Source organism: Leuciscus leuciscus (genome assembly GCF_965113295.1).
Source record: "Leuciscus leuciscus genome assembly, chromosome: 4".
Lineage (NCBI taxonomy): Eukaryota > Metazoa > Chordata > Actinopteri > Cypriniformes > Leuciscidae > Leuciscus > Leuciscus leuciscus.
The window spans coordinates 17,753,863-17,779,826 of record NC_138728.1 but is presented as its reverse complement, the minus strand read 5'-3'; the positions used below and the strand labels follow the sequence as shown (position 1 = coordinate 17,779,826).

The following is a 25,964-nucleotide window of genomic DNA, read 5'->3' as shown; positions in this document are numbered from 1 at the left end:
TAATTTAAGCCACATTACTTGAACGTCTTTGGGACATTTTTTCATGCAAGTTGTAGTGCTGGTTAATCCACAAATGAAACGGTATGAAATCTCTCAATCAAATTCTGTATTAAAGCTTTTCTAGTATTTTCTCTGCAGTTTCTTTATCAACACGTTGAGTTGCTTTGAATGCTGTATGACTATCGACTCCATTAACTGGCAGAAAGCTGTTAACGTTTTATCTTTTCTGTTCTGCAGCCTAGTGACTTGCGGAAGCACAGGAGAAAGGTACTACTTAAAAGTCCCCTCACAAAAGAGCTAATGTATTTGCCATGATTATTTTCATAGGCACCACAGAGGACACCAGGGTTGGGCAAAAATTTGAATGTAAAAATTAGTTCCATTTCAAATTCATGAGTTGGAACTGAATTGTACTGTACCTGTTATAGTTCAAAAGGGTGTTGATCTGGAATGAATAAGTATAACACAATAATGAGGTTTATTCATGGCACTGGCAAATTAACTTAATTTAAATTAAAATCTCTGATTATTCTTCACCATTTTGCTCTTTAAGCACATTTATATTGTTTTAAAGATGTTTAGATATTTGTTCTGTTTAATAAAACAATAAGACTGAGAATTATAGCAGTAAATAGGTATTAATAAATATATATAAATATAAGTAATCAATTATTTATAGTTATTTATAATTAAAATTATTTGCATTATTGCTTATTATTAATATTATTATTAACATTAATTATTCATATCTAAGGTTTCTGGAATACCCTATACTGTATGTTGTATGAAAATATCTTTATGGTTAATTTAGAATGAAGAATACATTTAAAACACATACGTTTCCAACCCAAAAACTCATCTTCATGTCGTTCCAATCCTGTATGATTTACTTTCTTCTGCGGATGGTGATATTTTGAAGAACAAATTTGAATGGAATTGAATTTCATGTCTCAAAATATCTTAATTTATATTCCACAGAAAAAAAAAGTCATAGTTTTGGAACGGCATGAGAGTGAGTAAATTACAAATATTTCATTTTTGGGTGAACTACATTTTGGGTGAATTTAAAAAGACTTTCTTAATTCAATTTGGAATAGTGCGCAATATTGGAAGACACCAGAGTTTTCTTTCCCTCGCAGATCGCAGCAGTGGACGAGGACGGCCGAGAGGACAAGGCAACCATCAAATGCGAGACCTCGCCGCCTCCCACACCTCGCCATGTCCGCATGACCCACACGCTGCCCGCTTCTTCGCACAATGACGCACGGTGAGAAGGCAAAAACACGCCTGACAGCAGCTAGACACGTGCTGTGTACAAACATAACTCAACTTTAACACTGTTGATGTGATTGACTGTCTCCAGGCTGATGGCTACATTAGAGACGGAAGCCAGTGCTCTGAGTAGTGTAGCCAGCAGCCAGGACTCCCTTCACAAACAGCCGAAAAAGAAAGGCATCAAGTCCTCCATCGGACGACTGTTTGGGAAGAAAGAAAAGGCCAGACTGGGGCAGCTGGGGAAAGAGATTATGGGACCAGGACAAGGTACGGACATAGACACAGCACCATAGATAGAGACATATAAACTATTAAGGGGGTGGGGGGAGGGTCTGGTTTAAATTCAGGTTAAGCTCTATGACATGATGTCGATATATCACAGCCCTTTTCAATACTGATTTAATCTGATAAAATACTGATCTAGAGTTGAATATAAATATAATGATCACACTAACATTATCAGATGATGGGTTAATGGCTTTTTTCCATCAATAGGAAATGTATCCGATCCTGAGCTTATGGGTCAGGATATTGCCGTTGGAAAGCTGGGAACACAGGCAGAGAAAGATCGCAGGCTTAAAAAGAAGTAAGTATTTTATAAATCGCTTTCTGAAAAATTCAAATTAGATGCCAAACACAACCTTTTATGAAGGTAATTAATTCCTGGGCCCAAATCTTGTAAAACTAAGTAAATGTTACTGACACACCGTGACAACCTTCCTTACAAACTGTCATGTTTTTCAACTGTCATATGGCCCATCTGGATGCTTTGTAGTGCCTTAGGCCAGAAACATACTTTACGCCAGTAAGCAAGCGCATTGCAAGCGTGCGGTCCTATTGTGCAGACTTGGTGTGCGTTTTTGTGTCACTTTGGCGATAGCAAGCCTCAGTGCTCATGATAGATTTATGCGATAAAGTAACTGTTATTTAGGTAGCTAACTATAAGCATATTGAACACTATAACTAACGTAGCTAAGTTGCGAAGCTAAAATATCTTCGAACCGTTGATCCGCCATGACAGTAGATGACCTGAAAGAAGAAACAACCATTCAGTAAGACGCTAGGCTATGACGATGCTTGTAGTAACACTGAACATTTTGTTGCATTTTGTTTCATAATGAATAATTTTCCGATAAATAAATGTTTCTAAACTATTTTTTTGCGACATTTGAAGCATCGACATAAAATTAATATAAAATGAGCATTTCCATCACCATTTTGATGCACTAAAACTTTTTTGCCAAAAAATCCTGAATGCTGAGCTTGCGAAACCAACTGCCGTTCGCACATTTACGTATTTGGGTAGAGTATGTTTCGGGCCTTACGTTAGCTCATTTAATAAAAAGAACGAATTTTCATGGTCAGTATAGTTTTCATTTAAGTTTATAATAATAATACTGGCTTATTATCTATATGTCACATGTTGTACTACTAAAATAATGTAATTGTGTTGTATTTGTATGATTGTAGAATGTATGTTAACATGAGAATGTGCCTTTCATAGCAAGCTTGTGAGTTTGTCTCATACTTAGATGTGTTTACAGCATGTCATGATGTGATGCTTGCCGAATATCACGTTTCTTTGCCTTAACGCTAATGGTTGAGTGTGACCGTTTTATGTAACTTGACTCATGTCGGTCTCATCCATCGTGGCGCCATGCGAGGACGACTCTTCACCGTTTCCATTGCACACTTTTTGCATGCTGTATGATATAAAAAAAAAAAATTTAAAGACAAGATCTGTTCAATTGTGACCGACAAGTCAATATCAAAGTGCAAAAATACAACAATTCCCAACAGTAATGCACGTGTCTGAGCTGAGGTGTTTTTCTAAACTACATACAGTATGCTCAATAACAAGCATTTAATTTTGTCTCCCATCGCTTTCTCTATTTTTCTTTTCTCTCTCTCTCTTTCTCCTCATCTGACTCTGTATCAGCGGGTAAGTTTAGTTTGTGTTGCCGAGACTTGCTGCATTTTCCACTGTCGACGCTCTGTCCGTGTCTGTCGTCATGCTCCTAAAGTGTGTGTCTATCTTCAGGGGGGTCCGACGCATTTCCTTTCTGTCCATCTAGAGACCCCTGCCTCTGCCTTTCTTTTTCATTTGACTGTAAATGTGATTCTCCCCCTCTGCAGTTCTATAGAGGATGCATCTCTGCCTGGAGAGAGAATGTGTGCCTTTATAACAACCTGTTCTCGATCTGCCATGCCGAGGCCTTTCTCCTCTCGTGTATGTGTGCGTGCGCGTGTGTGCATTGTGTGCCGTATTCAATAACCAGGTCTCGTCTCTGGTTATGGACTGTCAACTCATTGACTACTTCCCTGCTCTCTTTTTCTTTTCATTTTGTTTTCTCTCATAACTGTTTCTCTCCCTCCCCAGCGACAGTATGTTCAGAGGAAGTCACTCATACGCATTACATTGGACCTGAACATATGCAGTCCAACACGTAAAGATGAGGAGAGATACATCATAACCACCACCATCACCACGAAGGCCTTATTGCCTTTACAGCACACAGACACGAAAGCTCACGGCCACTGGATAGTTCGCCACCGACACGGTGCCGGTGCCCGATCTGGTTCTGTGCTTTGTGTTTACATCAAAGAAAAGGTGGTTCAGGAAAATTAGGCCCTTTAAACCTGCCAGTTTGTTCTAGGAAACCTTATTCATGCATATTTCACCCAGTCTATTTTCTAAATGCATGTTGTGAACAAAAAAATCGTAATAAAAATGTGATAACTCGAACTTCCAGTGAAACGACTGACTTCTCTCCGGTGACGTATGCCGGATTCTCCACTCATTTAGTCCGCTTAAACCCTGCCCACAATTGACTGCAAGCTCACATTAAGATCTGCCTCCATCTAATTAACAACTGGTGGATTGAAAGAAGTCCCTGCCCTAAAAAAAATTTCTTCCAATAATTAGTTTCACCTGGATGTCAGTCACAGTACGGAAGAAAAGATCTGTCACTACTTCCAACTTTAACTCTCATTGTAAAGTCTGGTCCACTTTATTAGCAGATTATTCAGACCAAGAGCCGTTTACTTAAAACTGAGGACCAACATGTCCTGTAACATGATCAACCATATTTTTTATGTGTCTTTTAGGGTCAGGTTTATCTGAAATAGCTGATACTACAATAGAACATCATGGAATAAGTGTGTTTGCTTAGAATGTTTTTATCCCCTTTGTTCCAAAAATAAATAGTTACAAATTAGCATTTTCACAAGGTGCCATTTTAAAAGGGATCAAAACGTGTTAATAACAGTGCCATTTATGTACCAGGGTTTGTCTCATAGTGGCATTTTCCAAACATTTTATATGGGTTTATCGTGGCTTTCCCATGATCCACCATTATTTTTTTAAATAGTTTGATTAAAAAACAGCTTTAGTTGTACAAACAATCTGCATAAAGGAACATAATCACTTTGAATGCTAAAATATGTTCCCAAAACAAGGACTAAGACTTATAAACAAGCCCCCCAACACACACAAACACAGAACCGGATCAGACACCATTGCGGCGCCATTTCGGTGGAAAAAATATATCAGTGGTCACGTAAACGGTTTTGAGATATATTTTTTGCAGACAGAACCATATCACTCACTACAGCATGTGTTAGTACTGTACCCAACAGTTCATTCAAGTGGCCTTACTGTAGACCCCAAAGATGCGGTTGGATTATGAAGCTGCTCTGAGGGAGGAACATCCAACTGTCTCTGCCTTAAAGTCCACCACAACATCCGTGTGTCGTAAAATATTCACCTGTACTTGTTCTGTAGCCAAATGCCCTCAGAATTCCAACACAGTTCCACCAAACATAAAGCCTTGCCTCGGAATATCTCTAAGTTACGGATCCTTGGAGACGAGTACATTCTGACGTTCAGACATTAGCAGGAGAGATATATTGGAACATTGCTGAGGACACACTCTGTTACAAGTCCTTCAGCCCCTGTAAAACCTTGGAAAAAGCTAAACATATTTCCCACTGAAGAACGCTGTAAAAAAAAAAAAAAAAAAAGCGTCTGTGTGAAAGTCTGATGAGAGTTTATGATAGCAGCCTTGTCTTAAAGCGCAAATATTTATCAAGAAAAAGACGGAATAGGGTTCAAAAGAAAAGGTGTTTCTGTTTTCCCTCGATAAGTCACAGCATTCCAGTTTCCTTAAGCTCTCGGTTTTATAGGCGAGGATCAGGACACAGCAAGGAAATGTCACAATATGTTTATCTGAGAAACTGGAACTTTCAGTTAGTTGGCTTCTCAGCGTGATCGACTTCAACCTTAGTTTCTTTGTTCGTTTTATCCCACCGCAACCTGGTCTTTGATTCATAAACAGAAACCCAGACCATTTTTAAGAGACGAGACGGACCTAAAATTAAATCATGGAGCGATGTGAACTCAAACCAAGCATTATATTGGCTTAGGTACTGCTTATTTTCAGAGATTGCATTAAAAGGTAGCATTCGTCATGCTACATGCTAATTACGGACTAGTAGTAGTGGGTATGAAAGAAACTTTTTAAAAGAAACGTATGCATTTGGTGTTCCATGTTGCTCTGATAAAAAGATAGTGGCCATTAAAGCACAGGAAACCTGGCAGAGACAGATAAAGCATCTCACTTTCTCTCTCTACATGCCCCTTTCCCTCCCTCTCTCTCTCTCTCTCTGTTCAGTTGATTATCTCTAAGCTAGTTCTGTCTTTCCCCTTATCTTTCTTCCTCTCTGTCTCGCTTTGTCTCTGCCACCTGCTCTCTCTCTAGGCACGAATTGTTGGAAGAAGCCAGAAGAAAAGGGTTACCTTTTGCTCAGTGGGACGGCCCTACAGTTGTCGCATGGTTGGAGGTGGGCAGTATTAATTTTCGGTTTGGGCACATAAACATGAATATTAATTATGTGATGTGCGTCTTAAGTAAATGTCTGCCATAGTAGAATCGAAATTTTTTTCATTTGTCATGCGTCTCCTAGCAATGAGGCACATGATTCTGCATGAGTTTGTCCTGTTCGGAAGGACTGGACAGTTGTTAAGTGTAGGATGTTCAGAAAACTTTTAAGTAAGCAAGTGTATTATGCCTAGGCCTGGTTTCACAGACAGGGCCTAGGCCTTAGTTCAATTAGGACATTTAAGTAGCTTTTATAAATGTGCCTTAGAAGAAACATCACTGTCGTGCATCTTGAGACAAAACAATGGCAGTGATATATTTTAAGATATGCCAGTACAAATTGCTTTTAGTTAAAACAGCTCAAACATGCGTTTTAGTCTGGGACTAACTTAAGCCTTAAACCGGGGGCTAGTGTTTTAAAAGTCCTGTAGTGTATTCCAGCCTTAAAGATACCATTTGTTATCTGGTTAAGGTTTTATATGTCCAGCTAAGCAGCCAAAAACAAAGAAACTAATATAGAAATAAATGTGATTATTGCTCCAAAAAGGGAGGCCTGGGATGGTATCCTTGAAATTATTTATGTATTTTTTCCATATAATGGCACAGATAAGAAGTTTATTGCATGGTTAAGATAACTCCAAGGCTCTTTAATGGCAGCTAAATAAGGATCTGAGTAGTAGAACAGTTGCATATTACATACTGAGATCAGTCTTTCCTAGAATGATACAATTGCAGTATTAAGCTTTTGAGTTTTTTTGTTGGAGTTTCCCGACAATGTTACATATAAATATTCAGTAGAGAATGAGTTGCATGAGTTGGCCATGATGCTAAAACATATTTATGTTTGTTTATGGTCCGAAAAGACTTACACATAGGGCAATGGCGCCATCTAGTGGTGAAGCTTGCAATATAGATGTTTTAGAGCAGGGGTCTCCAACTCTGCTCCTCGAGGGTTACCATCCTGCAGAGTTTAGCTCCAACCCTAATCAATCACACCTGAACCAGCTAATCAAGGTGTTCATGGTATAACAGGTAAGTGTGTTGGAGCTGAAGTCTGCAGGAAGGTAGCCCTCCAGGAACAGGGTTGGCTACCCCTGTATTAGAGTCTATTATAATGCAGTCTTTGTACATGTTTAATCATGCAGCAATGTGCGTGCGTGTGTGTTCAAAGCTGTGGCTGGGGATGCCAGCATGGTACGTCGCAGCGTGTCGTGCCAACGTAAAAAGCGGGGCCATCATGTCTGCCCTGTCGGACACCGAGATCCAGAGAGAGATCGGCATCAGCAACCCACTGCACCGCCTCAAACTGCGTCTGGCCATCCAGGAGATGGTCTCGCTCACCAGCCCCTCGGCTCCCCCTACGTCTAGAACCGTGAGTACACACACACACACTTTGTTTATTTGCTTTCTTATCAATAACATACATTATTAAAAAGTACAAAAACAAACTCCCTCTCAAAGTTTCATCATCAACGTACCTTACCTTGTTTGGCAAATACTGGGCCACGCCGGTCCATCGCCATAATAGCATCCTTACTGACAGTTATTTTTAACCCATTTGCAGCTTAATTTTTTTTTCTGTTGTCATGGTAATAGTGTTTTGCATCATCTGTGACAGCTGATCTGAGACTGTATTGTGTGATGACACATTCACAGACTGACACACATATACACACATCCCAGCAGTCAAACTGCAGCTTAAGTTTTTCTTTCTCAAAGGTATTTGTATGCACTTTCTTAAAGCATCTCCTGAAAAACTACTAATTACACAAAGTCTGGTGCACACTGTACGATTTTGTCCACAACTGGCCATCTGACACAAACTGTGCGTTCAAGACATGTCGAAAAGTACGCCACTGCAAAGTCATAAATACGGGTGGGAAGCTCAGGATTCTCTTTCAGCCCCGATCTTTACGGGCAGAATACCACAATATTTATAGGTATTTAGCAGTGACATTGTCAGGCACAAAATATAAAAGCATTGTAATATGGCAATATTACAAGTTCACAGTGGCTTCTTAAAGGACAAGTTCGGTATTTTACACTTAAAGCCCTATTTACAGATCGTATCTGATGATATAGAATGGTTAAGATTAAAATTTGGACTCATGCTCCTGTCCCGAGAATTTTAGGTTTATTTCGCTTTTGTGGACCTATTTTGCCAAACGCGTCACACCCGTGATTCTTCCGTTGAGAGCTTGAATAATAGACACTCCAGCCCAGTTGGTGGCGATAATGCACCTTTGCCAATTGCAAGCAAACCACGGGCATTTCATTGAATTCATTTCATTGGGGGGGGGAATAAACCTAAAATTCTCGGGACAGCAGCATGTGTCCAAATTTTAATCTTAACCGTTCTATTTCATCAGATACGATCTGTAAACAGGGCTTTAAGTGTAAAATACCGAACTTATCCTTTAAATGAATAAAAAAAAAACATTAAAAAGCAAAACTAACCTGATGCACATTTTTTGTTCTTCATTTTCTAGAAGTAGAGTTTAAAAACCTTGCTGTATTTTTGTGTTGTTAATTTAGAGAAGGTACACCGCCATCTTGCTCCAACAAAAGTTACTTGAACGCACCTGACGTCGTAAACGCGTCGTATTTGACAATAACAAGCTCACAAGCAAAAAGAAAAGGAATTGCGCAGGGTGCACAAGACTTAAGGCATCAGCTAATTTTGCATGTGAAACGCAGTTTTCGTCTTCAGCAGCGGCTCCCGTCCCGTCAGAGGGAACGATGTTTGGTCTCCCCTGACGTGCGTTTGTGCGTTCAGTATGTCTATCTCTGGCACATTTCTCTGGACTCTGTGTCTCGCTAATGATCTGACTGTGATGCTGTAACACTATTGGCTTACAGTGCTGCTGCTCTTCTTCTTTAACACTGCTTGCCCTTCCTGTCGGATTCATCTCCGGGGCCGCCCACATAGCCGTCGGGTAACGTGTGGGTAACCCACGAGGAAATGGAGACCCTTGCCGCCCCCTCGAAAACGGTCAGTCACCTCACCCTTTTCAACTGTCTAACAGAAAAAAAGCCCACCCATATGCTCTTTGCTTACCCTTACTAACATTTTTTGCAAATGTTTTTGTTTCACAGAATCAGGATAGAGCATGAAAGTCGACATGAAATCGAAATGAGCATTATTTACTTTTCTAGTACAAGTTCCTGGTCTTATTGTGCTCAATTCAAGTCGCAATAATGGCAAAAAACAACAACAACAGATAAATAAACTTTACGGATATGTCAAGATGCTCTCGAAGGGGACTTTGACCCACTTTAAACGTTGAAATACATCAAATTAAGGAAGTAAAATGATTTGCGAATGGGGATTCATGTCGACTCCAAGCTCTGGTCTTTAACTGGGCAGAGGAAGATTTCCTCAGTTCACATCTGAATATAATCAGCTCATATGTGCCGCCATCAATCACATCCAGCGCTAACGATCTTTAGATGGGTGAACCAGCCGCGACAGAGACCCTAATTTCATATAGAACAGCTCTCAACGAGGCTGAACGGACGTGACGATCTCGCGTTCAAATGGAATGTAATCAGTCAAAGGAGAATAAAACTAGCCTCGTTATTCTCCATTGAGCCTCATGCAATCATCACGGTTCACCCTCATCAGCATATAACCATCACCGAGAACACGAGTCTGGAACGGAATCAGACGAATGCATGTTGTGAATCTGATGTACAACCCCAAATCCAGAGAAGTTGGTCAAGAATATGTGATTCGTTAATTGTCTCTAATCTTTATTTAACTGACTAGGGTACAAAGATTTTCAAAGTTTTCACTGACACACTTAAGTGTATTTTGTAAATATAAACAAATGTTTATTTTGATGGCTGCAACACACTCCATACAAGTTGGGACAGAGGCATGTTTACCGCTGTGTCACATCATCTTTCCTTTTAATTACACTTTTTAAATGTTTGGGAATTGAGTTTACACATTTTTGCCCAGTCTCCCCTGTTACAAGACAGCCACTCAAAAGTCTGTGGTTGTCGTTGTCTGATTCTCAGTTTCATGATGGGCCTTACATTTTCAATAAGAGACAGATCTGGACTGCAGGCAGGCTTTAGCATGTGCTGAATGAGGCCTGGCATTGTCTTGCATCCCAGGAAAGATGTCATCTTGATGGCAGTTTATGTCTCTGTACAATCCAAATATACGCCTTCACCTCAATGGTACCCCTCACACATTTGCAAGTCACTGATGCACCCCCATTCAATTACAGATGTTTGCTTTTGTCTGAGAACTCCAAAAACAAGCTCTGGACTCTGAAACATGGACTCTGACCACATCACACATTCCTTCTGTCTTTTAGACCATCTGAGATGAGCTCGGGCTTAGAGAACTCGGCGACATCTCTGTATTGAACAGATCCATTTCTAGATGTGGCGGCAGACTGTGTTAAGTGACCAGGGTTTTCCAAAGAACTCCAGAGGTCATGTGGCTATATTTAACAGAGTAGCATGATGGTTTCTCATGCAATGCCATCTGAGGGCTCGGAGCTCACGCACGTTCAACAGAGCTTCGATTTTTCTGGATTCCCTGAATCTTTTCGCAATATTATGTATGGTAGAAGGTAAAAGAATGAAATGCTTTTTGAAATTTTTGAATTGTTTGATAATTCTCTCATGAAGTGATGAGCCATGACCCATCTTTGCATGCAAAGACTGAGCTGCTCCTTTTACACTCAATCACAATCCCCTCAACTATTACCAATTCACCTACTTTGTGGACTGTTTCAAGAGTTTAACTTGGATATTCCATAAGCTTTTCACTTTTATTTAGCCTCTGTCCCAGCTTTTTTGGAGTGTGTTGCAGCCATCAAAATGTAAATGTGTTAATATTTACCTAAGTTGGTCAGTGAAAACTTTGATAATCCTTTTTTATACTTTTGTCATTTAAATAAAGGTTAAATAAGAACATTTAACACATCACAGATTCTTGATTTTATTTAATTTTACAAAATGTCCCAACTTTTCTGGATTTGGGAATGTAGTTTGTGTGATGTATTATTGTACTTGCATGCAGAGAGAGAGATGGACAAGTTTCTTACATTGTTATAGTTTCATTTACTGTGTGTGCTGTTGTGTTACATGTTTAATAATGTTTAAACCTGTCAGAAGCATCCGGTGCATTAGCATGTACGATTGGGTGATCATTTATTATAAAGCCAACAACTTATTATAAAACTAAGTATGTATGTGCTTTGAAAAGTAAACTGAAGTACAGTTTGCAGATGTAGAGCTGATACAATCGCTTCCTTGTGTCTCCGCAGAAGTCCCAGTCAGAGGAGGGGAGCTGGTCACAGGTGAGAGCGTGACAGTCCACACAGATATACACTCATTCATTTCTTGCACTAATTCACATTCATTAGCAAATGTTATTTTACATGAATTTGCGATAGAACATTGTACTAGCCTCGTCTGCGTGCGATGTCACATCCACATTATGTTGTGAATATGTAAAAGTCAGTAAACATGGTCATTAGCTTTATATCCGAATGAGGATACCTGGATTTGACGCAACTATCCCCCAAATACCGTTTAAGTCTGTTATGCAATTATCTTAATTGTTATTTGTTCGAACAGTAATATTGTGAAAAATTATTCCAATTAAAATTTTGTATTTTAAAATGTAATTTATTTATGTGATACTAAAGCTGAATTTTCAGCATCATTACTCTGGTCTTAATTGTCAAATGATCCTTTATAAATGATTGTAATATTCTGATTAGGTGCTTAGTTATTATTGTATTCAATTATTTCTAATATTTCTAATTATTGTCAATGTTAACTTTTTTGCTGCTTAATTTTGGATTTGTGAGAATTCCTTGATGAATAGATAGTTCAATAACAGCCTGTATTTGAAATTGAAATGTTTGTAACATTATACATTTTAGTGTGACTTTTGATAAATGTAATGTGTTTAATTAATATAAAGTTATTGAAATAATAAAGTTACAGCCCAATGAATATGCAACTAAGGCTTTATAAAATGTCTAGATGACACAAATTAGCTCTTTTATTCAGAATCACATGGTTGTTAACGTGGTGTGTGTGTGTGTGTGTGTGTGTGTGTGTGTGTGATTTAGACGCTGGCATACGGGGACATGAATCATGAGTGGATCGGGAACGAGTGGCTGCCCTGTCTCGGTCTACCTCAGTACCGCAGCTACTTCATGGAGTGTTTGGTGGACGCGCGCATGCTGGACCACCTCACCAAGAAGGACCTCAGAGTGCATTTAAAAATGGTGGACAGCTTTCACAGGTCAACAGTCCAAGAACATTGGTGTCAAACTATTGGCTTAAACATTTCGATCCGATCGAGCGATTCAATCCGAGCAGACTCGACCACATTTAAACTGGCTTTGGTTGTAATATCAATGTATTGTTTGTAACAGAACCAGTCTGCAGTACGGCATTATGTGTCTGAAGAAGCTGAACTACGACAGGAAGGAGCTGGAGAGACGCCGAGAGAGCAGCCAGCACGAGATAAGAGGTAGGTAATAGTCCCCCGGGGGCCGCCAGCAAAGGCGTTTGTGATATTCCAATGAGCAAAGATTTTGTGTTTGCATAGACGTGCTGGTGTGGAGTAACGAACGGGTGATTCGCTGGATCCAGAGCATCGGTCTCCGCGACTACGCCAACATCCTGTTAGAGAGCGGTGTGCACGGGGCGCTCGTCGCACTCGACGACAATTTCGACTACAGCAGCCTGGCCCTGCTGCTGCAGATCCCCAACCAAAACACTCAGGTCTCCATCCATCCACACACACACACTTTACAGCTATTACATGTTTATTTGGAGGGGAAAATATTTAATTCACTCTTTTTTCCCCCACAGGCTAGACAAATTCTGGAAAGAGAGTACAACAATCTGCTGGCACTGGGAACAGAGAGGCGATTAGATGAGGTCAAGCACTAGTTTCTTTATTTTATTAGAACCGAACAGTCGACAGCAGTCTCTTCCAAATCCTTATTGAGCTGCATTGCTGTGTACTGCCTACATAGGGAGTGTCATAAAAGAAACCGAACCTCAAAAATGAGCAATTTAGGACGAGCGCTTTTCACAGTCAAGTTCCAAACGAAACACGAGAAGGCGTAAATGACAATTGTTTTAGCATGTTGGTCTGCATAAAAATACAAATTTTGAGTGAAAACTGTACTAAACCAAAAAAAAAAATTACTGAAAAGCTGATGAGGGTTCATGAATTCTAAGTACATTTATTAGAATTTAATCAACATTTTGTTTTTGTTTTTTTCCACTGACCTTGACAGTGAATTGTGCAATGAGCCAATGTAAGCTTACATCAATTGCACAGCAAAGCTAAAAGCATATTGTTTCTGTAATTATTTGCTGCAATAAGCAGTGTAAAATAGCACTTTGGTCTAAATTTGTCTTTGGACCATCCGTAGTGCGACGAGAAAGACTTCAGAGGGCCGTCGTGGAGGAGGCAGTTTCCTCCGCGGGATGTCCACGGGATCAGCATGATGCCCGGCTCAGCGGAGACCCTGCCCGCAGGCTTCCGCCTCACTGCCACCTCCGCACACTCACGCAGACTGCCACCAGAGGGTGAGACCCGCGCACGAGACCTCACACAGTACTACTACTCGTAGCAGATAACAGAGCACAAAAGTCGGCTAAGGGGCAAAAATGCACGTGGTTTGAGATGGAATACTAGCACTGTGCTTACTGCTAACTTGATTGACTTTGTTAAATTGAACTGAATTATTTCTTTAGTGTGCGTGCGTGTGTATGTGCAGCTGCTAGAAAAAAAAAAAAGGTCTGTGCGATGAAATTTAGCACACATCCGATTATTTGCACGTGTGTGTTTGTGGCGTGTTTGTATGAAGTGAGCGTTTGTTGTGTGTGAGGTTAATGTAGGACTGCAAAATTGAATGAAATGAAACCGAAATGGTGCTTTGTCTTATTTCATAAAAAATTTGCCAATTCATAATCGCAGTGAGTATATGTGCAGTGTGTTTCATGGTGAAGTGCAGCAATGTAATCAGAGCGGATCGATCGGTTCGCAGTAAATGCTGCTCCGTCTCTGCAAGCGCTGTAAGTTTGAGTCGCTTATAACATGCATTTGAAAAATCAACACGTGACAAACATATTTTCAAACTTGTTGTGCAACACAATAGAACATTTAATGCCATTTCCCTCCCAAAATCAATTCATAACATCAGTCGAGTGTTTGTGATGTGGCTTCTTATCGCAGAATTTATATCATTTTATTGTATTCTATACAGCGATAAAGTCGATTAGCATTGCATTATAAATATGCTTTATTCTTATAAAATAGGTGAGATGTCTAGAAGAACACAGATAAATCATATATTACTGCAATTGTATGTTTATTGTCTTCATGTTTCGTCAGTCAAAGCATCTCTCTCTCTCTCTCTCTGCGTTTTATTTTGCTACAGCGATAGCTGGATGCCTTTGTCCATATAAGGGATTTCCTGGAATGTCATAAGCGTTATGAATTGTATGCGTCTCACTTGTGGATTTCAGCACGAGGGCGCCCTCCGACTACCAGTATGAATGAAACAGATATTACATTATATGTGTGTACAACAACACCCTATTTTGGGTAAAAATAATACTCCTAAGAAATCTGAAGTAAACATGAAAATAAGAAATGACCATCACAGATTTTTATCATCATCATAATAATAATCATTTTATATTTTTTTAATGAAATTTTAGATCTTTCTATGGTTGATAGGAAAACGAAGTGCTCAGCCAAACGGATGGATGTGGTTTGCAAATGTTTTGTATTTGTCTGAAAAACAGTTCTTGTTAAGGTTTGTATTTTGTGTGCCCTGTCTGGAACATTAATGTGTTTTATCAGTCACATGCCTGTTTAAGTGATGAAGTGCACTACTTGTTTTTAGACATGGGACAGACTTTTATACTTTTGCTACAATTGTGTGGCCTGTGCTACAAAACAAAACTATTTATAGTTAGTATCAGGGCTGGGAAAAACAATGTGGTAATTTGTGCAATTAATATTTGTTGTTCAATGCGTTAAGTTAAATGATCGGGACATACAGCTGTAAGTGTACTGATAACAAATGGTTTAATTAGTCATTTTACAACTTTAAGTTATTTATCTGCGTTATTGACAGAAACATCACCAAACTATATAAAAAGGCACATGTAAATGTGATATTATAATGGATTTTAAATATTGTGAATATCGTTTTAAGTACACTAAATTGAAAGTTGTTATTTTGTAATGTATGATAATTGTTCATAAATAATGAATAAAATGTGATGAAAATTACGATTTAGTTGTAGCTTTCAGTTCTACTGTAATGTTGAATTGTTATAATTAGTAATTAGATCAATCAATCAATCAATCAATCGATCAATCAGTTTAACAGAGCTGTCAGTATTGATGTAAGGTACATACTGGCCTTCATTTGTAGTACTCTGTAAAAACATTAAAGAAATAAGTAAAATATGAAATGTATTATTTGAAAAGTGAATTTTCAGCAGCCATTACTTCAGTCTTCAGTGTCACATGATATTTATGTGTGCAATTGGTTTGTGTCAGAAAAAGTGAAACTGATGTTTAATACTGTTGTGCCTTTAGTGTTTTTCACATTTAGACTTGGGTGAACTATTCCATGAATACATATTTTGGTAAAAATAATAGGAAAGAGAGTACAATTATTATTAGTATGGTGGGACACTATTCCAAACATAGCCAGTTGCACACAAACAAACTTCACGGTAACCCTTCCTTTTACAGTCCCCTAATTACAAGGTATTTACCTGGTAAATATATGGTGAGTTATAGTTGGTTATTGGTAATTACCACAGGTAACACGTATGTAAATGCAGAGAAACTACAAACTAATTACTAAGTATTTACCTGGTAAGCATATGGTAAATTATAGTATTTTAGTGTGTAATTACTTAAGGTGATTAGTATGCAATTACAGAGAAACTACCAGGGAAACCAGATTTAATTGTGTACTTCCTCAGAATGTAGGCAGCCAATTTTTAGAAATGAAAATGTGCCATGACATTAGGGAAAACTGTTCCTGCGGGGTAGTTACCAGGTAAGTGTAAGGTAAATTATTTGATAAACCCTCTATAAATGGGTGTAGCGATGAACAACAACTGTGTAAGACAAGGTAATTTATTGGAAACTACCGTCTTAATTTCAAGATAGTAATAAATAAACATGGACTGTTACCAACATAACCCTGGAATAACTACAAACCTAACTTGAATTGATGGGTAATACTGGAGGTGTTTCTAAAAATTGGCTGCCTACATTCTGAGGAAGTACACAATTAAATCTGAGTTATTACCAACCTAAACAGGTAACAAGTACACAGTACTTTGTTGAGTTGATATTTAACAGTGGTGTTTTTTTTCCCTGGTAGTTTCTCTGTAATTGCATACTAATCACCTTAAGTAATTACACACTAAAATACTATAATTTACCATATGCTTACCCGGTAAATACCTATTAATTAGGGGACTGTAAAAGGAAGGGTTACCAACTTGGGCTCAAGATGGACAGACAAAAGTAACACACACACACAAAGGTTGACTGTGTTTCTGTTGTTTTTTTACGGACGGCTGCCGGGTAGTCTTGTACGAGGCGATGGACGACAGTCCTGACGACATGTATTTGGACTGGTTTCAAGGTCAGATATGACAGCGCCTCCAAATGTGTGGCTTTCCCGACCCTCGTCCCTACAGTGTAGTGTACTCGTACCCCCTTACGTGGTCTCAATGTCTCCTGTCCTTTCTTAACCGTCAAATATACCTGTGAAGTGTATGTCAACAGTGTTTTGGAGCAGCATCACGGCAGCCTTGGAACGGAGAGATGTGGCGGATCCTGTAATAGCAATAAATACATTATGTTGGCCAAACCGTTTTGGAGTTTCCTTTGTCTTTTTGTATTCAATCAAACATACTCTGTTTGAGAGTAAAACGAATTATTTTGTAATAAAAAAATAAATAATTAAAGATTGCAAAAAAGTCTTCTTAAGGCTCAAAAATAAAGAAGTTGATCAAATTATTTGCAGTGCGTGTAAATCTTTGAAACCCTTTATAGTTCAGTCATTTTATGAAATAAGGTTGAACAAATTGCAACAGAAGCAAACTCAACTGATTTTGTATCCTCAATTATGTCCTGAGTAAGGAAAAAAAAAAGCCCAGAAGAATCCCATTAGGGGAAAGTTTCGAAGAAGACCCAAATATAGCCTATTCATACTTTTTCTTACGTGAAAAGGGTATACATTTTAACCTTTAGATATCACCATGAAAATTACTGAGTTGATTACTTACAACAAGACAAACAAAAAATGTATTACACGTTTTTTTTATTGTTTGTTAACATGGACAAACGGTGCATAATCTAATTACGTATGTGCTAATTTGCATAAATACCACAACAGATCTAATCATTGGATATAGCCAGGTGAAAATGTCTTGTTGACATATAACAGTAAAATACTTCATGTTAAGGTCTGAATAGAACCCATTTAGGCTACCCATGAACATTAATACATAGAGGCAGGAAGAAGTACTTTAGAAACAAGCCTTTATTAATTATTATTGGGGCTGAGTCCGTGGGACTGTTTCTGGGGATTCACTTTTTATTTTACCTACCTTTTGTCTTCTGCATTCTCCTTACCATTGTCTCCTGTTCTTCCCTCAGACTCGTCCCCTAGAAACAGTCCCACGGACCCAGCCCCAAACCCAATCTCTTAAAAATTAATAAAGGCTGGTTCTCTTACGAGAGGTCTCTCGTACTGCGTAAGATATCTTACGCTAGGGGAAAATCCTTTTTCCGCGAGATATTGAAGCCAAAAATTATCCTTAATTTTGTAATAATGCAAAACGCGTTGCGGCAGCATGCAGACATAGGCGAGACAGCTCGCGCGCCTATTGGCTGCTCTGCGGCAACTGCAGCAGCCTATCGAGCGAGGCCTGGCGTGCCAGACCCAATGAGGGTGCTTTGCGCCCGCTGCGTCACGTCCCGCCGAAACGGGCGTGGTCTAGGCCTATAAATACCGCTCGCAGGCAGCTATTATCTGATTTTTCATCCTTCAAGCGAAGCACACGCATCGCTGGAGCTGGAGAAGAAGCCGCGCCGTCTGAGAGAGAGCTCCTTCAGCGGGACGAGTCACTGAAGTCGCTGGCCGCGCCACCTTCCTTGCCTTCCTGCTGCGCTTTCCGGCGCTTATATCCTTTTTTTATTACTCTGTGTGTGTGTGTGTGTCGCCGCCGCGACACACATTCTAAAAGAGCTAGCGTCTTTTTCAAGATGCCTTCCTGCGGCTCGTGCAGAGCCACACTCAGCGACGGGGACCACCACGTTGTTTGCGTTTCCTGCCTGGGTGAGGAACATGCAGTTCTCGCGCTCGCTGACGGCGGCTGCCCTCACTGCGAGCTGATGACAATGGCGACTCTGAGCCTCGAGTGGTCTTCGCCCGAGCAGCCCGCTCACAACCGGCTGGATGGCTTTTTCCTGCCTGCCGGGCAAGCTGCACACCATGGCCACTTTACAGATCTTCCAGGCCGATCTCGTCCGAAAGCTGGATGAGGAAGGACCTGACGCGATCTGCGTGCCGGACTTAAGGAATGCCACGGACCTCGCTCTCCGTGATACTAAGTCCGCAGCGCAGGCCATTGGACGGAATATGGCCTCTCTCACTGTGACCGAGAGACACCTGTGGCTGACGCTCTCAGAAATGGCCGAGTCCGAGCGCACCGCGTTCCTCGACGCCCCGCTTTCTCCCACGGGCCTCTTTGGATCCTCCGTCAAGGATTTTGCGGAGAGATTCGCAGAGGTCCAGAAAGCGTCACAGGCAATGAAGCACTTCCTTCCGAAGCGCTCAAGTTCTGCTGCAGGCCGTGCGAAACCGTCTGCGCAGAGCTCACAGCCCCAGCCACCGTCCACTGCCGCCACTTCGCAGCGCCACCAGGCCCGAAGCGCGAGACCGCGCTCCCGTTCATCCGGCCGCCGCCCCGCCATGCGTGGCCCGCGACCTAGGATTGCGGTAAAGCCCGAGGCCCCGAAGTCGTCCTAGCACGCCTAGGAAAACGACGGTGTTCAAGTCCCGCTGCGGCCAGACTCACACCAAAGTTATTCGCTCGTCCAGTTCCAGCAAATGTGACTGTTCCAGTGTTTTCTGCAGCCAACAAGCCGGTTCTGTCACCCGCTTGCCTGCACACAAATGCCGTTTTCACGGCTACCCAGATAAATCCCCAAAAGAGTGTATTTTCTGGTGTCCCGGCCACGGCCGATGGTGTCTCATGTGTAGTAAGAATGCCCACTGCCCAGTGCCCATCTCTACACACAAGCACAGCCTGTCACACAGGGCTCGCGCACATAAAATCGACTCAGATCGATTGCGCTTCAAACATGGTGAATGTGCCCACTACCCAGTGCCCACAAACACCACGTTATGCATGTCTCACGGTTTCTGTAAAAACGAAACCAGCGTGCATTCGCTTCACGCAAGCGAACAATGCTTTCGGTGTGTTAAATGTGCCCGCTGTCCCGCGCCCACATCCACACATAGACATGACAGTTCCTACGGGAACCGCCCAGCCCTCCCCCTCGCGGCTGACCGCCGCAGAGGAGTCGAGCGCGGGCAATCTGCCCGCTGTTATCAGCGCGCCCCATGCCTCAAATGTCACGAGCGCGACGCTTGTGTTACAGCACGCCGAAGCCTCTCCATCGCTGAGCGAGCGGAGCGCGCTTCGTATTCAACCCCTAGCTATCCATGCAGACGCATGGGCAAAGCTGCCCGGGGTTTCGAAGTGGGTGCTGGACATTATAAAAAGAGGCTATTCGCTACAGTTTCGCCGACGCCCTCGCCGCTACGCGGCGCGCGCCGAGACCACGGTAAAAGCAGAAGTAGCACATTTACTTCGAGCCGAAGTGGCGAAACTTTTGAACAAAGGGGCCATAGAGCCTCTCTCTCAAGTTCAGAGCGAAGGAGGGCTATACAGCAGATACTTCCTGGTACCGAAAAAAGACGGGGGTCTCAGACCCATACTAGATCTAAGGCAACTGAACAGAGTGCTTGTGAAGCGACAGTTCAGGATGCTCACGACCAGACAAATCCTCGCGCAGGTTCGCCAAGGAGATTGGTTTGTGTCAATAGATCTGAAAGTCGAGTATTTTCAAATACAGATAGCGTCACGTCACAGGCGATATTTGAGATTCGCCTTCGAGGGCCAGGCATATCAGTACACAGTCCAATTTGGGTCTCAGTGTCAATTGGGCGAAGAGCTATCTGTCCCCCAGTCAGATTATATCTTTCCTGGGCACAGAATTGGACTCGCTGTCCATGATAGCGCGACTATCACCACAGCGCGCGGTAGACATTCAGCGCACAGCGAACTCGTTCCGCTGCGGCGCGTCTGTCCCGCTCAAGAAATTTCAGAAGATGCTGGGTCTCATGGCCTCAGCATCATCAGTGCTCCAGCTGGGCCTGCTCCGCATGCGCCCGCTGCAGTTTTGGCTGAAAGCGCGAGTCCCACGCCAAGCATGGGCATCCGGTTTGCTTCGCCTCAAGGTCAATCAGAAGTGCGTCACAGCTCTGAAACCTTGGAGAGCGAACGACTGGTACCAATCTGGTGTAAGCCTGGGGACTTCCTCGAGGGTGAGAGTGGTGTCCACGGACGCATCCACCTCGGGATGGGGAGCGCTGCTCGAGGGCAGACCGTTCTTCGGCCAGTGGTCGGAACGGGAAAAGCTCCTACACATAAACTGCCTCGAAATGCTGGCAGTAGACAATGCGCTGACGCGTTTTTGTCCCCAAATAAAAGGACGCCACGTTCTGGTCCGCTCGGACAACATGTCTGTGGTGTCCTACATAAATCGCCAGGGCGGCCTCAAGTCCAGGAACCTGTACAGGCTAGCAGAACGCCTCCTGGTATGGGCTCAGCGCAACCTGCGCTCGCTCAGAGCAGCGCACGTGCCAGGGCTCCTAAATATAGGACCAGACAGACTGTCCAGGAACAATGTTCCGGCAGGCGAATGGTCTCTACACCCACAGACAGTCCAACTGCTGTGGAAGAAATTCGGCAGAGCGGAAGTAGACCTGTTCGCGTCTCAAGAAAACGCTCACTGTCAGGAATTTTTCTCCAAGAGCAGGGACGCGCTGGCTCATGTATGGCCCCGCCGCCCGCTCTATGCTTTTCCCCCCGTCTCTCTCCTGCCTCAGGTGATAGAGCGGATCAGGGAAGAAGGATGCTCAGTATTGCTGGTAGCACCGTTCTGGGAAAACCAACCTTGGTTCCCAGTCGTGATGCAGTTAGCAAGCACTGCCCCGTGGCCAGTGCCAGTGAGGAGAGACCTCCTCTCTCAGGCCCACGGCTCGATCTGGCATCCTCACCCGGAATTGTGGTCCCTTCATGTCTGGGCCATCAACGGGTACATGTTGAACTCCCTAAGGGAGTATTAAACACGATCACGCAGGCTAGAGCTCCGTCTACGAGACGGCTCTACTCCTCGAAATGGTCAGTGTTTTCGGGCTGGTGCACAGCCCGTGGCGCGTCACCCACAGACTGTGGAGTGACGGAGGTGCTTTCCTTCCTACAAGAGCTGTTGGATAAGGGCAGGACCCCTTCCACGCTCAAAGTTTATGTGGCGGCTATAGCGGCGTTCTCAGGAACAACGCTTGGTCAGTCAATAGGAAGGAACGATTTAGTCATCCGCTTCCTTAGAGGGGCTAAGAGACTGAATCCTCCCAGACCTCCCTCAGTCCCCGTATGGGACCTTTCTACGGGTCTGGAAGCCATGAAAGGTGGACCATTCGAGCCTTTACAGTCAATTGATCTGAAACATCTGTCTTTCAAGACTGTTTCTCTGTTGGCTCTCGCTTCAGTGAAGCACATAGGGGACTTACACGCGCTCTCTGTGAGCGCGACGTGCATGGAATTTGGGCCTAATGACTCAAAAGTTATACTCAAACCTAAGCACGGTTATGTTCCGAAATCCCTCAACACACCGTTTAGGGCGCAGGTAATCTCCCTGTCAGCCCTACCGGTCCCTGAGGAGGAAAGAGACGCGGGCCTCCTTTGCCCAGTCAGGGCATTACGAGCTTACGTGTCTCGCTCGTCTGTTTTCAGACAGACGGAGCAGCTCTTTGTTTCGTTTAGCGGGCATTCTAAGGGACTAGCCGCGTCGAAACAGAGCCTATCCAGATGTATAGTTGATGCTATAGCGCTGGCATACGCCTCCAAGGGCATGCAGTGCCCGTTGGGTGTCAGAGCGCACTCCACGAGAGGCGTGGCCTCTTCGTGGGCCTGGTCGAGTGGGATTGCCTTGCAAGATATTTGTACGGCGGCAGGCTGGGCCTCCCCGTCTACATTTATAAGGTTCTACAACCTAGAGGTTCCCGCCCTGCAGGCCAGGCTGCTGTCGGTCTAAGTTAACCAGTATTATCTGACCTGATGCTATCAGCTCAGAATGCTGCGTCTACTGAGCACAGCTCGATGATCGACAGTGAAAAGCAGTAGCACGAGATGTGCCTGGGCAAACTGTAAGACCCACATTTTCCCCATCAGTTCAGGCCGTACCCTGCCCTGTCTGCATGATGAAGTTCGCGTCTAAGCGACGCTGCCATATGTGGAAGAGTGCGGCTTCGCCCCTCCCTCTTCCCGGACTTTCTGTGAGTTCCCTGGGTGATTGTGCACTATATGTACCCCGGGTTTTCGCCCTTGGGTCTTTGGTGTCAGATCTCAGCATGCACGGCGTTTTGCATTGGGTCCCCTAGCGTAAGATATCTTACGCAGTACGAGAGACCTCTCGTAAGAGAATGTACTCGGTTACTAACGTAACCTCGGTTCTCTCTAGAAGAGAGATTTTTGCATTATTTGCATTGCGTTTTGCATTATTACAAAATTAAGGATAATTTTTGGCTTCAATATCTCGCGGAAAAAGGATTTTCCCCTAGCGTAAGATATCTTACGCAGTACTCGTTCCCTCTTCTAGAGAGAACCGAGGTTACGTTAGTAACAGAGTACGTTTCTAAAGTACTTCTATCTGCCTCTAGGTATTAATGTTCATTGGTAGCCTAAATGGGTTCTATTCAGACCTTAACATCAAGTATTTTACTGTTATATGTCAACAAGATTCAACAAGACATTTTCACCTGGCTATACCCAATGTTTAGATCTGTTGTGGTATTTATGCAAATTACGTAATTAGATTATGCACCGTTTGTCCATGTTAACTTGTTGTCTTGATGTAAGTAATCAACTCAGTCATTTTCATGGTGATATCTAAAGGTTAAAAAATGTACCCTATTCACGTAAGAAAAAGTATGAATAGGCTATATTTCCCCTAATGGGATTCTACTGGGCTTTTTTTTCCTTACTCAGGACATATTGAGGATACAAAATCAGTTGAGTTTGCTTCTGTTGCAATTTGTTCAAGGTTGACCCCTATTTTGGCTTAAAATGACTGGACTATTATTTTTCTTTGTGCATTTCGAACACTTTGCTTGCGAATTTAAAAGTTTTGCTTGCGAATGAAGCCGTGTCTCAGTGGGCGGTCTGTATCAACCAGGATGAAAGGCCCTTTTCTATTGGTCACCTTGGATCGAAATGACATGTTGACCACGCCCACTATGTTTTCCCGCTGCTGCTGCGCAGTCTGAGTCTGAGAGAAGAGCGAGCGAACTTGTATCATGTCAAGCAACAGGTCGTTTAGTGAGTTAGATAACTGATTTAATATCATAAAATCAGTGACAAGTGAACTGAATTATTCTCTTCTTGTGCTCTCCCATGTAAATACTTAACGTTGGCTAAACCAGTGAAGTTACTGTTAGCTGCTGGTTTATAGGCATATGTCAGACTCATAGGTAAATAGTGTACCTTTAAAGGGATACTTCAGGATTTAGCATTAAGCTTTGTATTAGTAGAAAACCTGTAGTATTTTCGAATTACCGTGCTTTCCACCCTCATATCCCCCTGAGACGAGAGATTTATGTATTTTTTTGTCTGGAAAAAATCCTCCAATGACGCAAAAATCGTCATATAAGCGTCATCTGAGGATTTTTTGGCCAGAGGCTAAAGACTACAGCCGGTAGTGGGGGCTGTCCCGCATGTTTTCAACCCACCCATAGAGGGTGGGATCTCACTCACAGAATGTACACATACTGTAGTATCAGCCGTCTTTCTTTGGAAGCAAGTTAACAGGCTCTTGTTCTGTGGAGAAAGCTGAGTAGTAGGAGAAAGCTGAGTAGTAGCGGTTACCATCCTCTTTTTCCCCGGACATGTCCGGCCGTCGAGATCGTCCAAAATGTCCGGGATTCGGCTTTTGCTTTCTGCGGTCGCCATTCATTGTTTACATGCACACCTTTTGTTTCAGTCTAGCTGAATTCATTCCGATTGGTGAATCTGAATGTAGTGTTTACATGAACGCTAAACAAATGATCGGTTGATGTGCGTTTTAACATTGCTAAGAAAATTCCCGCTCCTCAGTGAGAGATGCGAGATCGGTGCGTCTCAGTAATCACGCCACCGGCCTCGCGCCGTTCTCCCACGGCCGTCAGCCTCGTCCTGCTCGCCACAGTAAACATAATGAATGGCGACTGTAGAAAGCAAAAGCCGAATCCCGGACATTTTGGGCGATCTCGAAATCCCCGGCAAACTCATCCCGGAGACTCGCTAGTAGCCTAGCTTTGTTGTTTTCAACTGCGCTCTTACCGGTAGGCGTGGCTTGGGAGTGGCCTCCTAGGGCAGCGAAGCAAGTGCATTCTGGGAGTTGTTGTCTTTCATCCACATAAGCCAAAAATACATTTTCTGGCTTTTCTTAGTCTAGAAAGCTCCAAATTCTAAAATAATTTCACATTTCTTCTACATAAATGACCTATTTTAAATACACATTCATCTTTCCAGAGGTGAAGTATCCCTTTAAGTAAAGAAATAACAGTGATTATATTTTGTGATCAATGATCTGAATGTTATATATTTGTTACATCAGCTAATTTTGGAATGTTTGGAAATGTAAACTGATATTTCCTACTGACACACCAAAGTACTATTGGTGGCTCTGGCTGCTAGCTATGCTGTTGTGTTGGCTAATAAAATCTATTCAGCGACAACATCAAGTATTTAAATAGGAGAGCATAAGAAGAGAATAATTCAGTTTACTTGTCACTGAGTTTATGATATTAAATCAGTTATCTAACTCAGTAAACGACCTGTTGCTCGACATGTTACAAGTTCACTCGCTCTTCACACTGCGCGGCAGCAGCGGGAAAATGTAGAGGGCGTGGTCAACATGTCATTTTGATCCAAGGTGACCAATAGAAAAGGGCCTTTCATCCTGGTTGATAAAGACCGCCCACTGAGACACGGCTTCATTCGCAAGCAAAACCTTTCAACTCGCAAGCAAAAGATTTAGACCCGCAAAATAGACCCAGAAAAGAGAGCAAAATGTGTGCATTTGTGATGGAAAAAGTGTTCGAAATGCACAAAGAAAAAATACACATTTTCATAGATGTACATGCACTGCAAATAATTTTATCAACTTCTTTATTTTTGAGCCTTAAGACTTTTTTGCAATCTTTTTTTTATTTTTTGTTACAAAATAATCAGTTTTACTCTCAAACACAGTACATTTGATTGAATAAAAAAGAAACAAAGGAAACTCCATAAAGCAACGACAGGAAAAATACGAAGGATAAGATTTAAAAAGATATGTGTTCATTTTTCCACATATTTGTAGTAGCTCTGAAGTTGCTACTTTTCATGAAGATATAAAAAAATTAGTGTAAATATTGGGTAGTTGTTGAATTT

At 42.2% G+C, this 25,964-nt stretch overlaps 1 protein-coding gene and 1 long non-coding RNA gene across 6 annotated transcripts in view; one reads left to right on the top strand and one right to left on the bottom strand.

Moving 5' to 3' along the window:
* The window catches only part of ppfia2 (PTPRF interacting protein alpha 2), a 160,724-nt gene that overhangs the window by 130,017 nt on the left and 4,743 nt on the right, over positions 1-25,964 (top strand). For 4 of the 5 annotated variants that reach the window (XM_082168192.1, XM_082168191.1, XM_082168190.1 and 1 more), the window contains 14 exons: positions 238-267; positions 1,140-1,267; positions 1,364-1,542; positions 1,771-1,861; positions 6,036-6,117; positions 7,327-7,527; positions 9,085-9,147; positions 11,444-11,476; positions 12,260-12,435; positions 12,569-12,666; positions 12,745-12,920; positions 13,011-13,079; positions 13,583-13,739; positions 16,781-16,837. In XM_082168192.1, the coding sequence (XP_082024318.1) occupies positions 238-267; positions 1,140-1,267; positions 1,364-1,542; positions 1,771-1,861; positions 6,036-6,117; positions 7,327-7,527; positions 9,085-9,147; positions 11,444-11,476; positions 12,260-12,435; positions 12,569-12,666; positions 12,745-12,920; positions 13,011-13,079; positions 13,583-13,739; positions 16,781-16,837 (1,540 nt within the window). The remainder of the gene's footprint in view (positions 1-237; positions 268-1,139; positions 1,268-1,363; positions 1,543-1,770; positions 1,862-6,035; positions 6,118-7,326; positions 7,528-9,084; positions 9,148-11,443; positions 11,477-12,259; positions 12,436-12,568; positions 12,667-12,744; positions 12,921-13,010; positions 13,080-13,582; positions 13,740-16,780; positions 16,838-25,964) is intronic. The other variant, XM_082168193.1, reaches the window with a different exon arrangement.
* On the bottom strand, positions 13,877-18,048 carry LOC309497922. Its single transcript, XR_014205756.1, has 2 exons — positions 16,692-18,048; positions 13,877-15,901 (listed from the first exon to the last, which is right to left on the bottom strand). It is a non-coding gene; the product is annotated as an uncharacterized lncRNA (long non-coding RNA).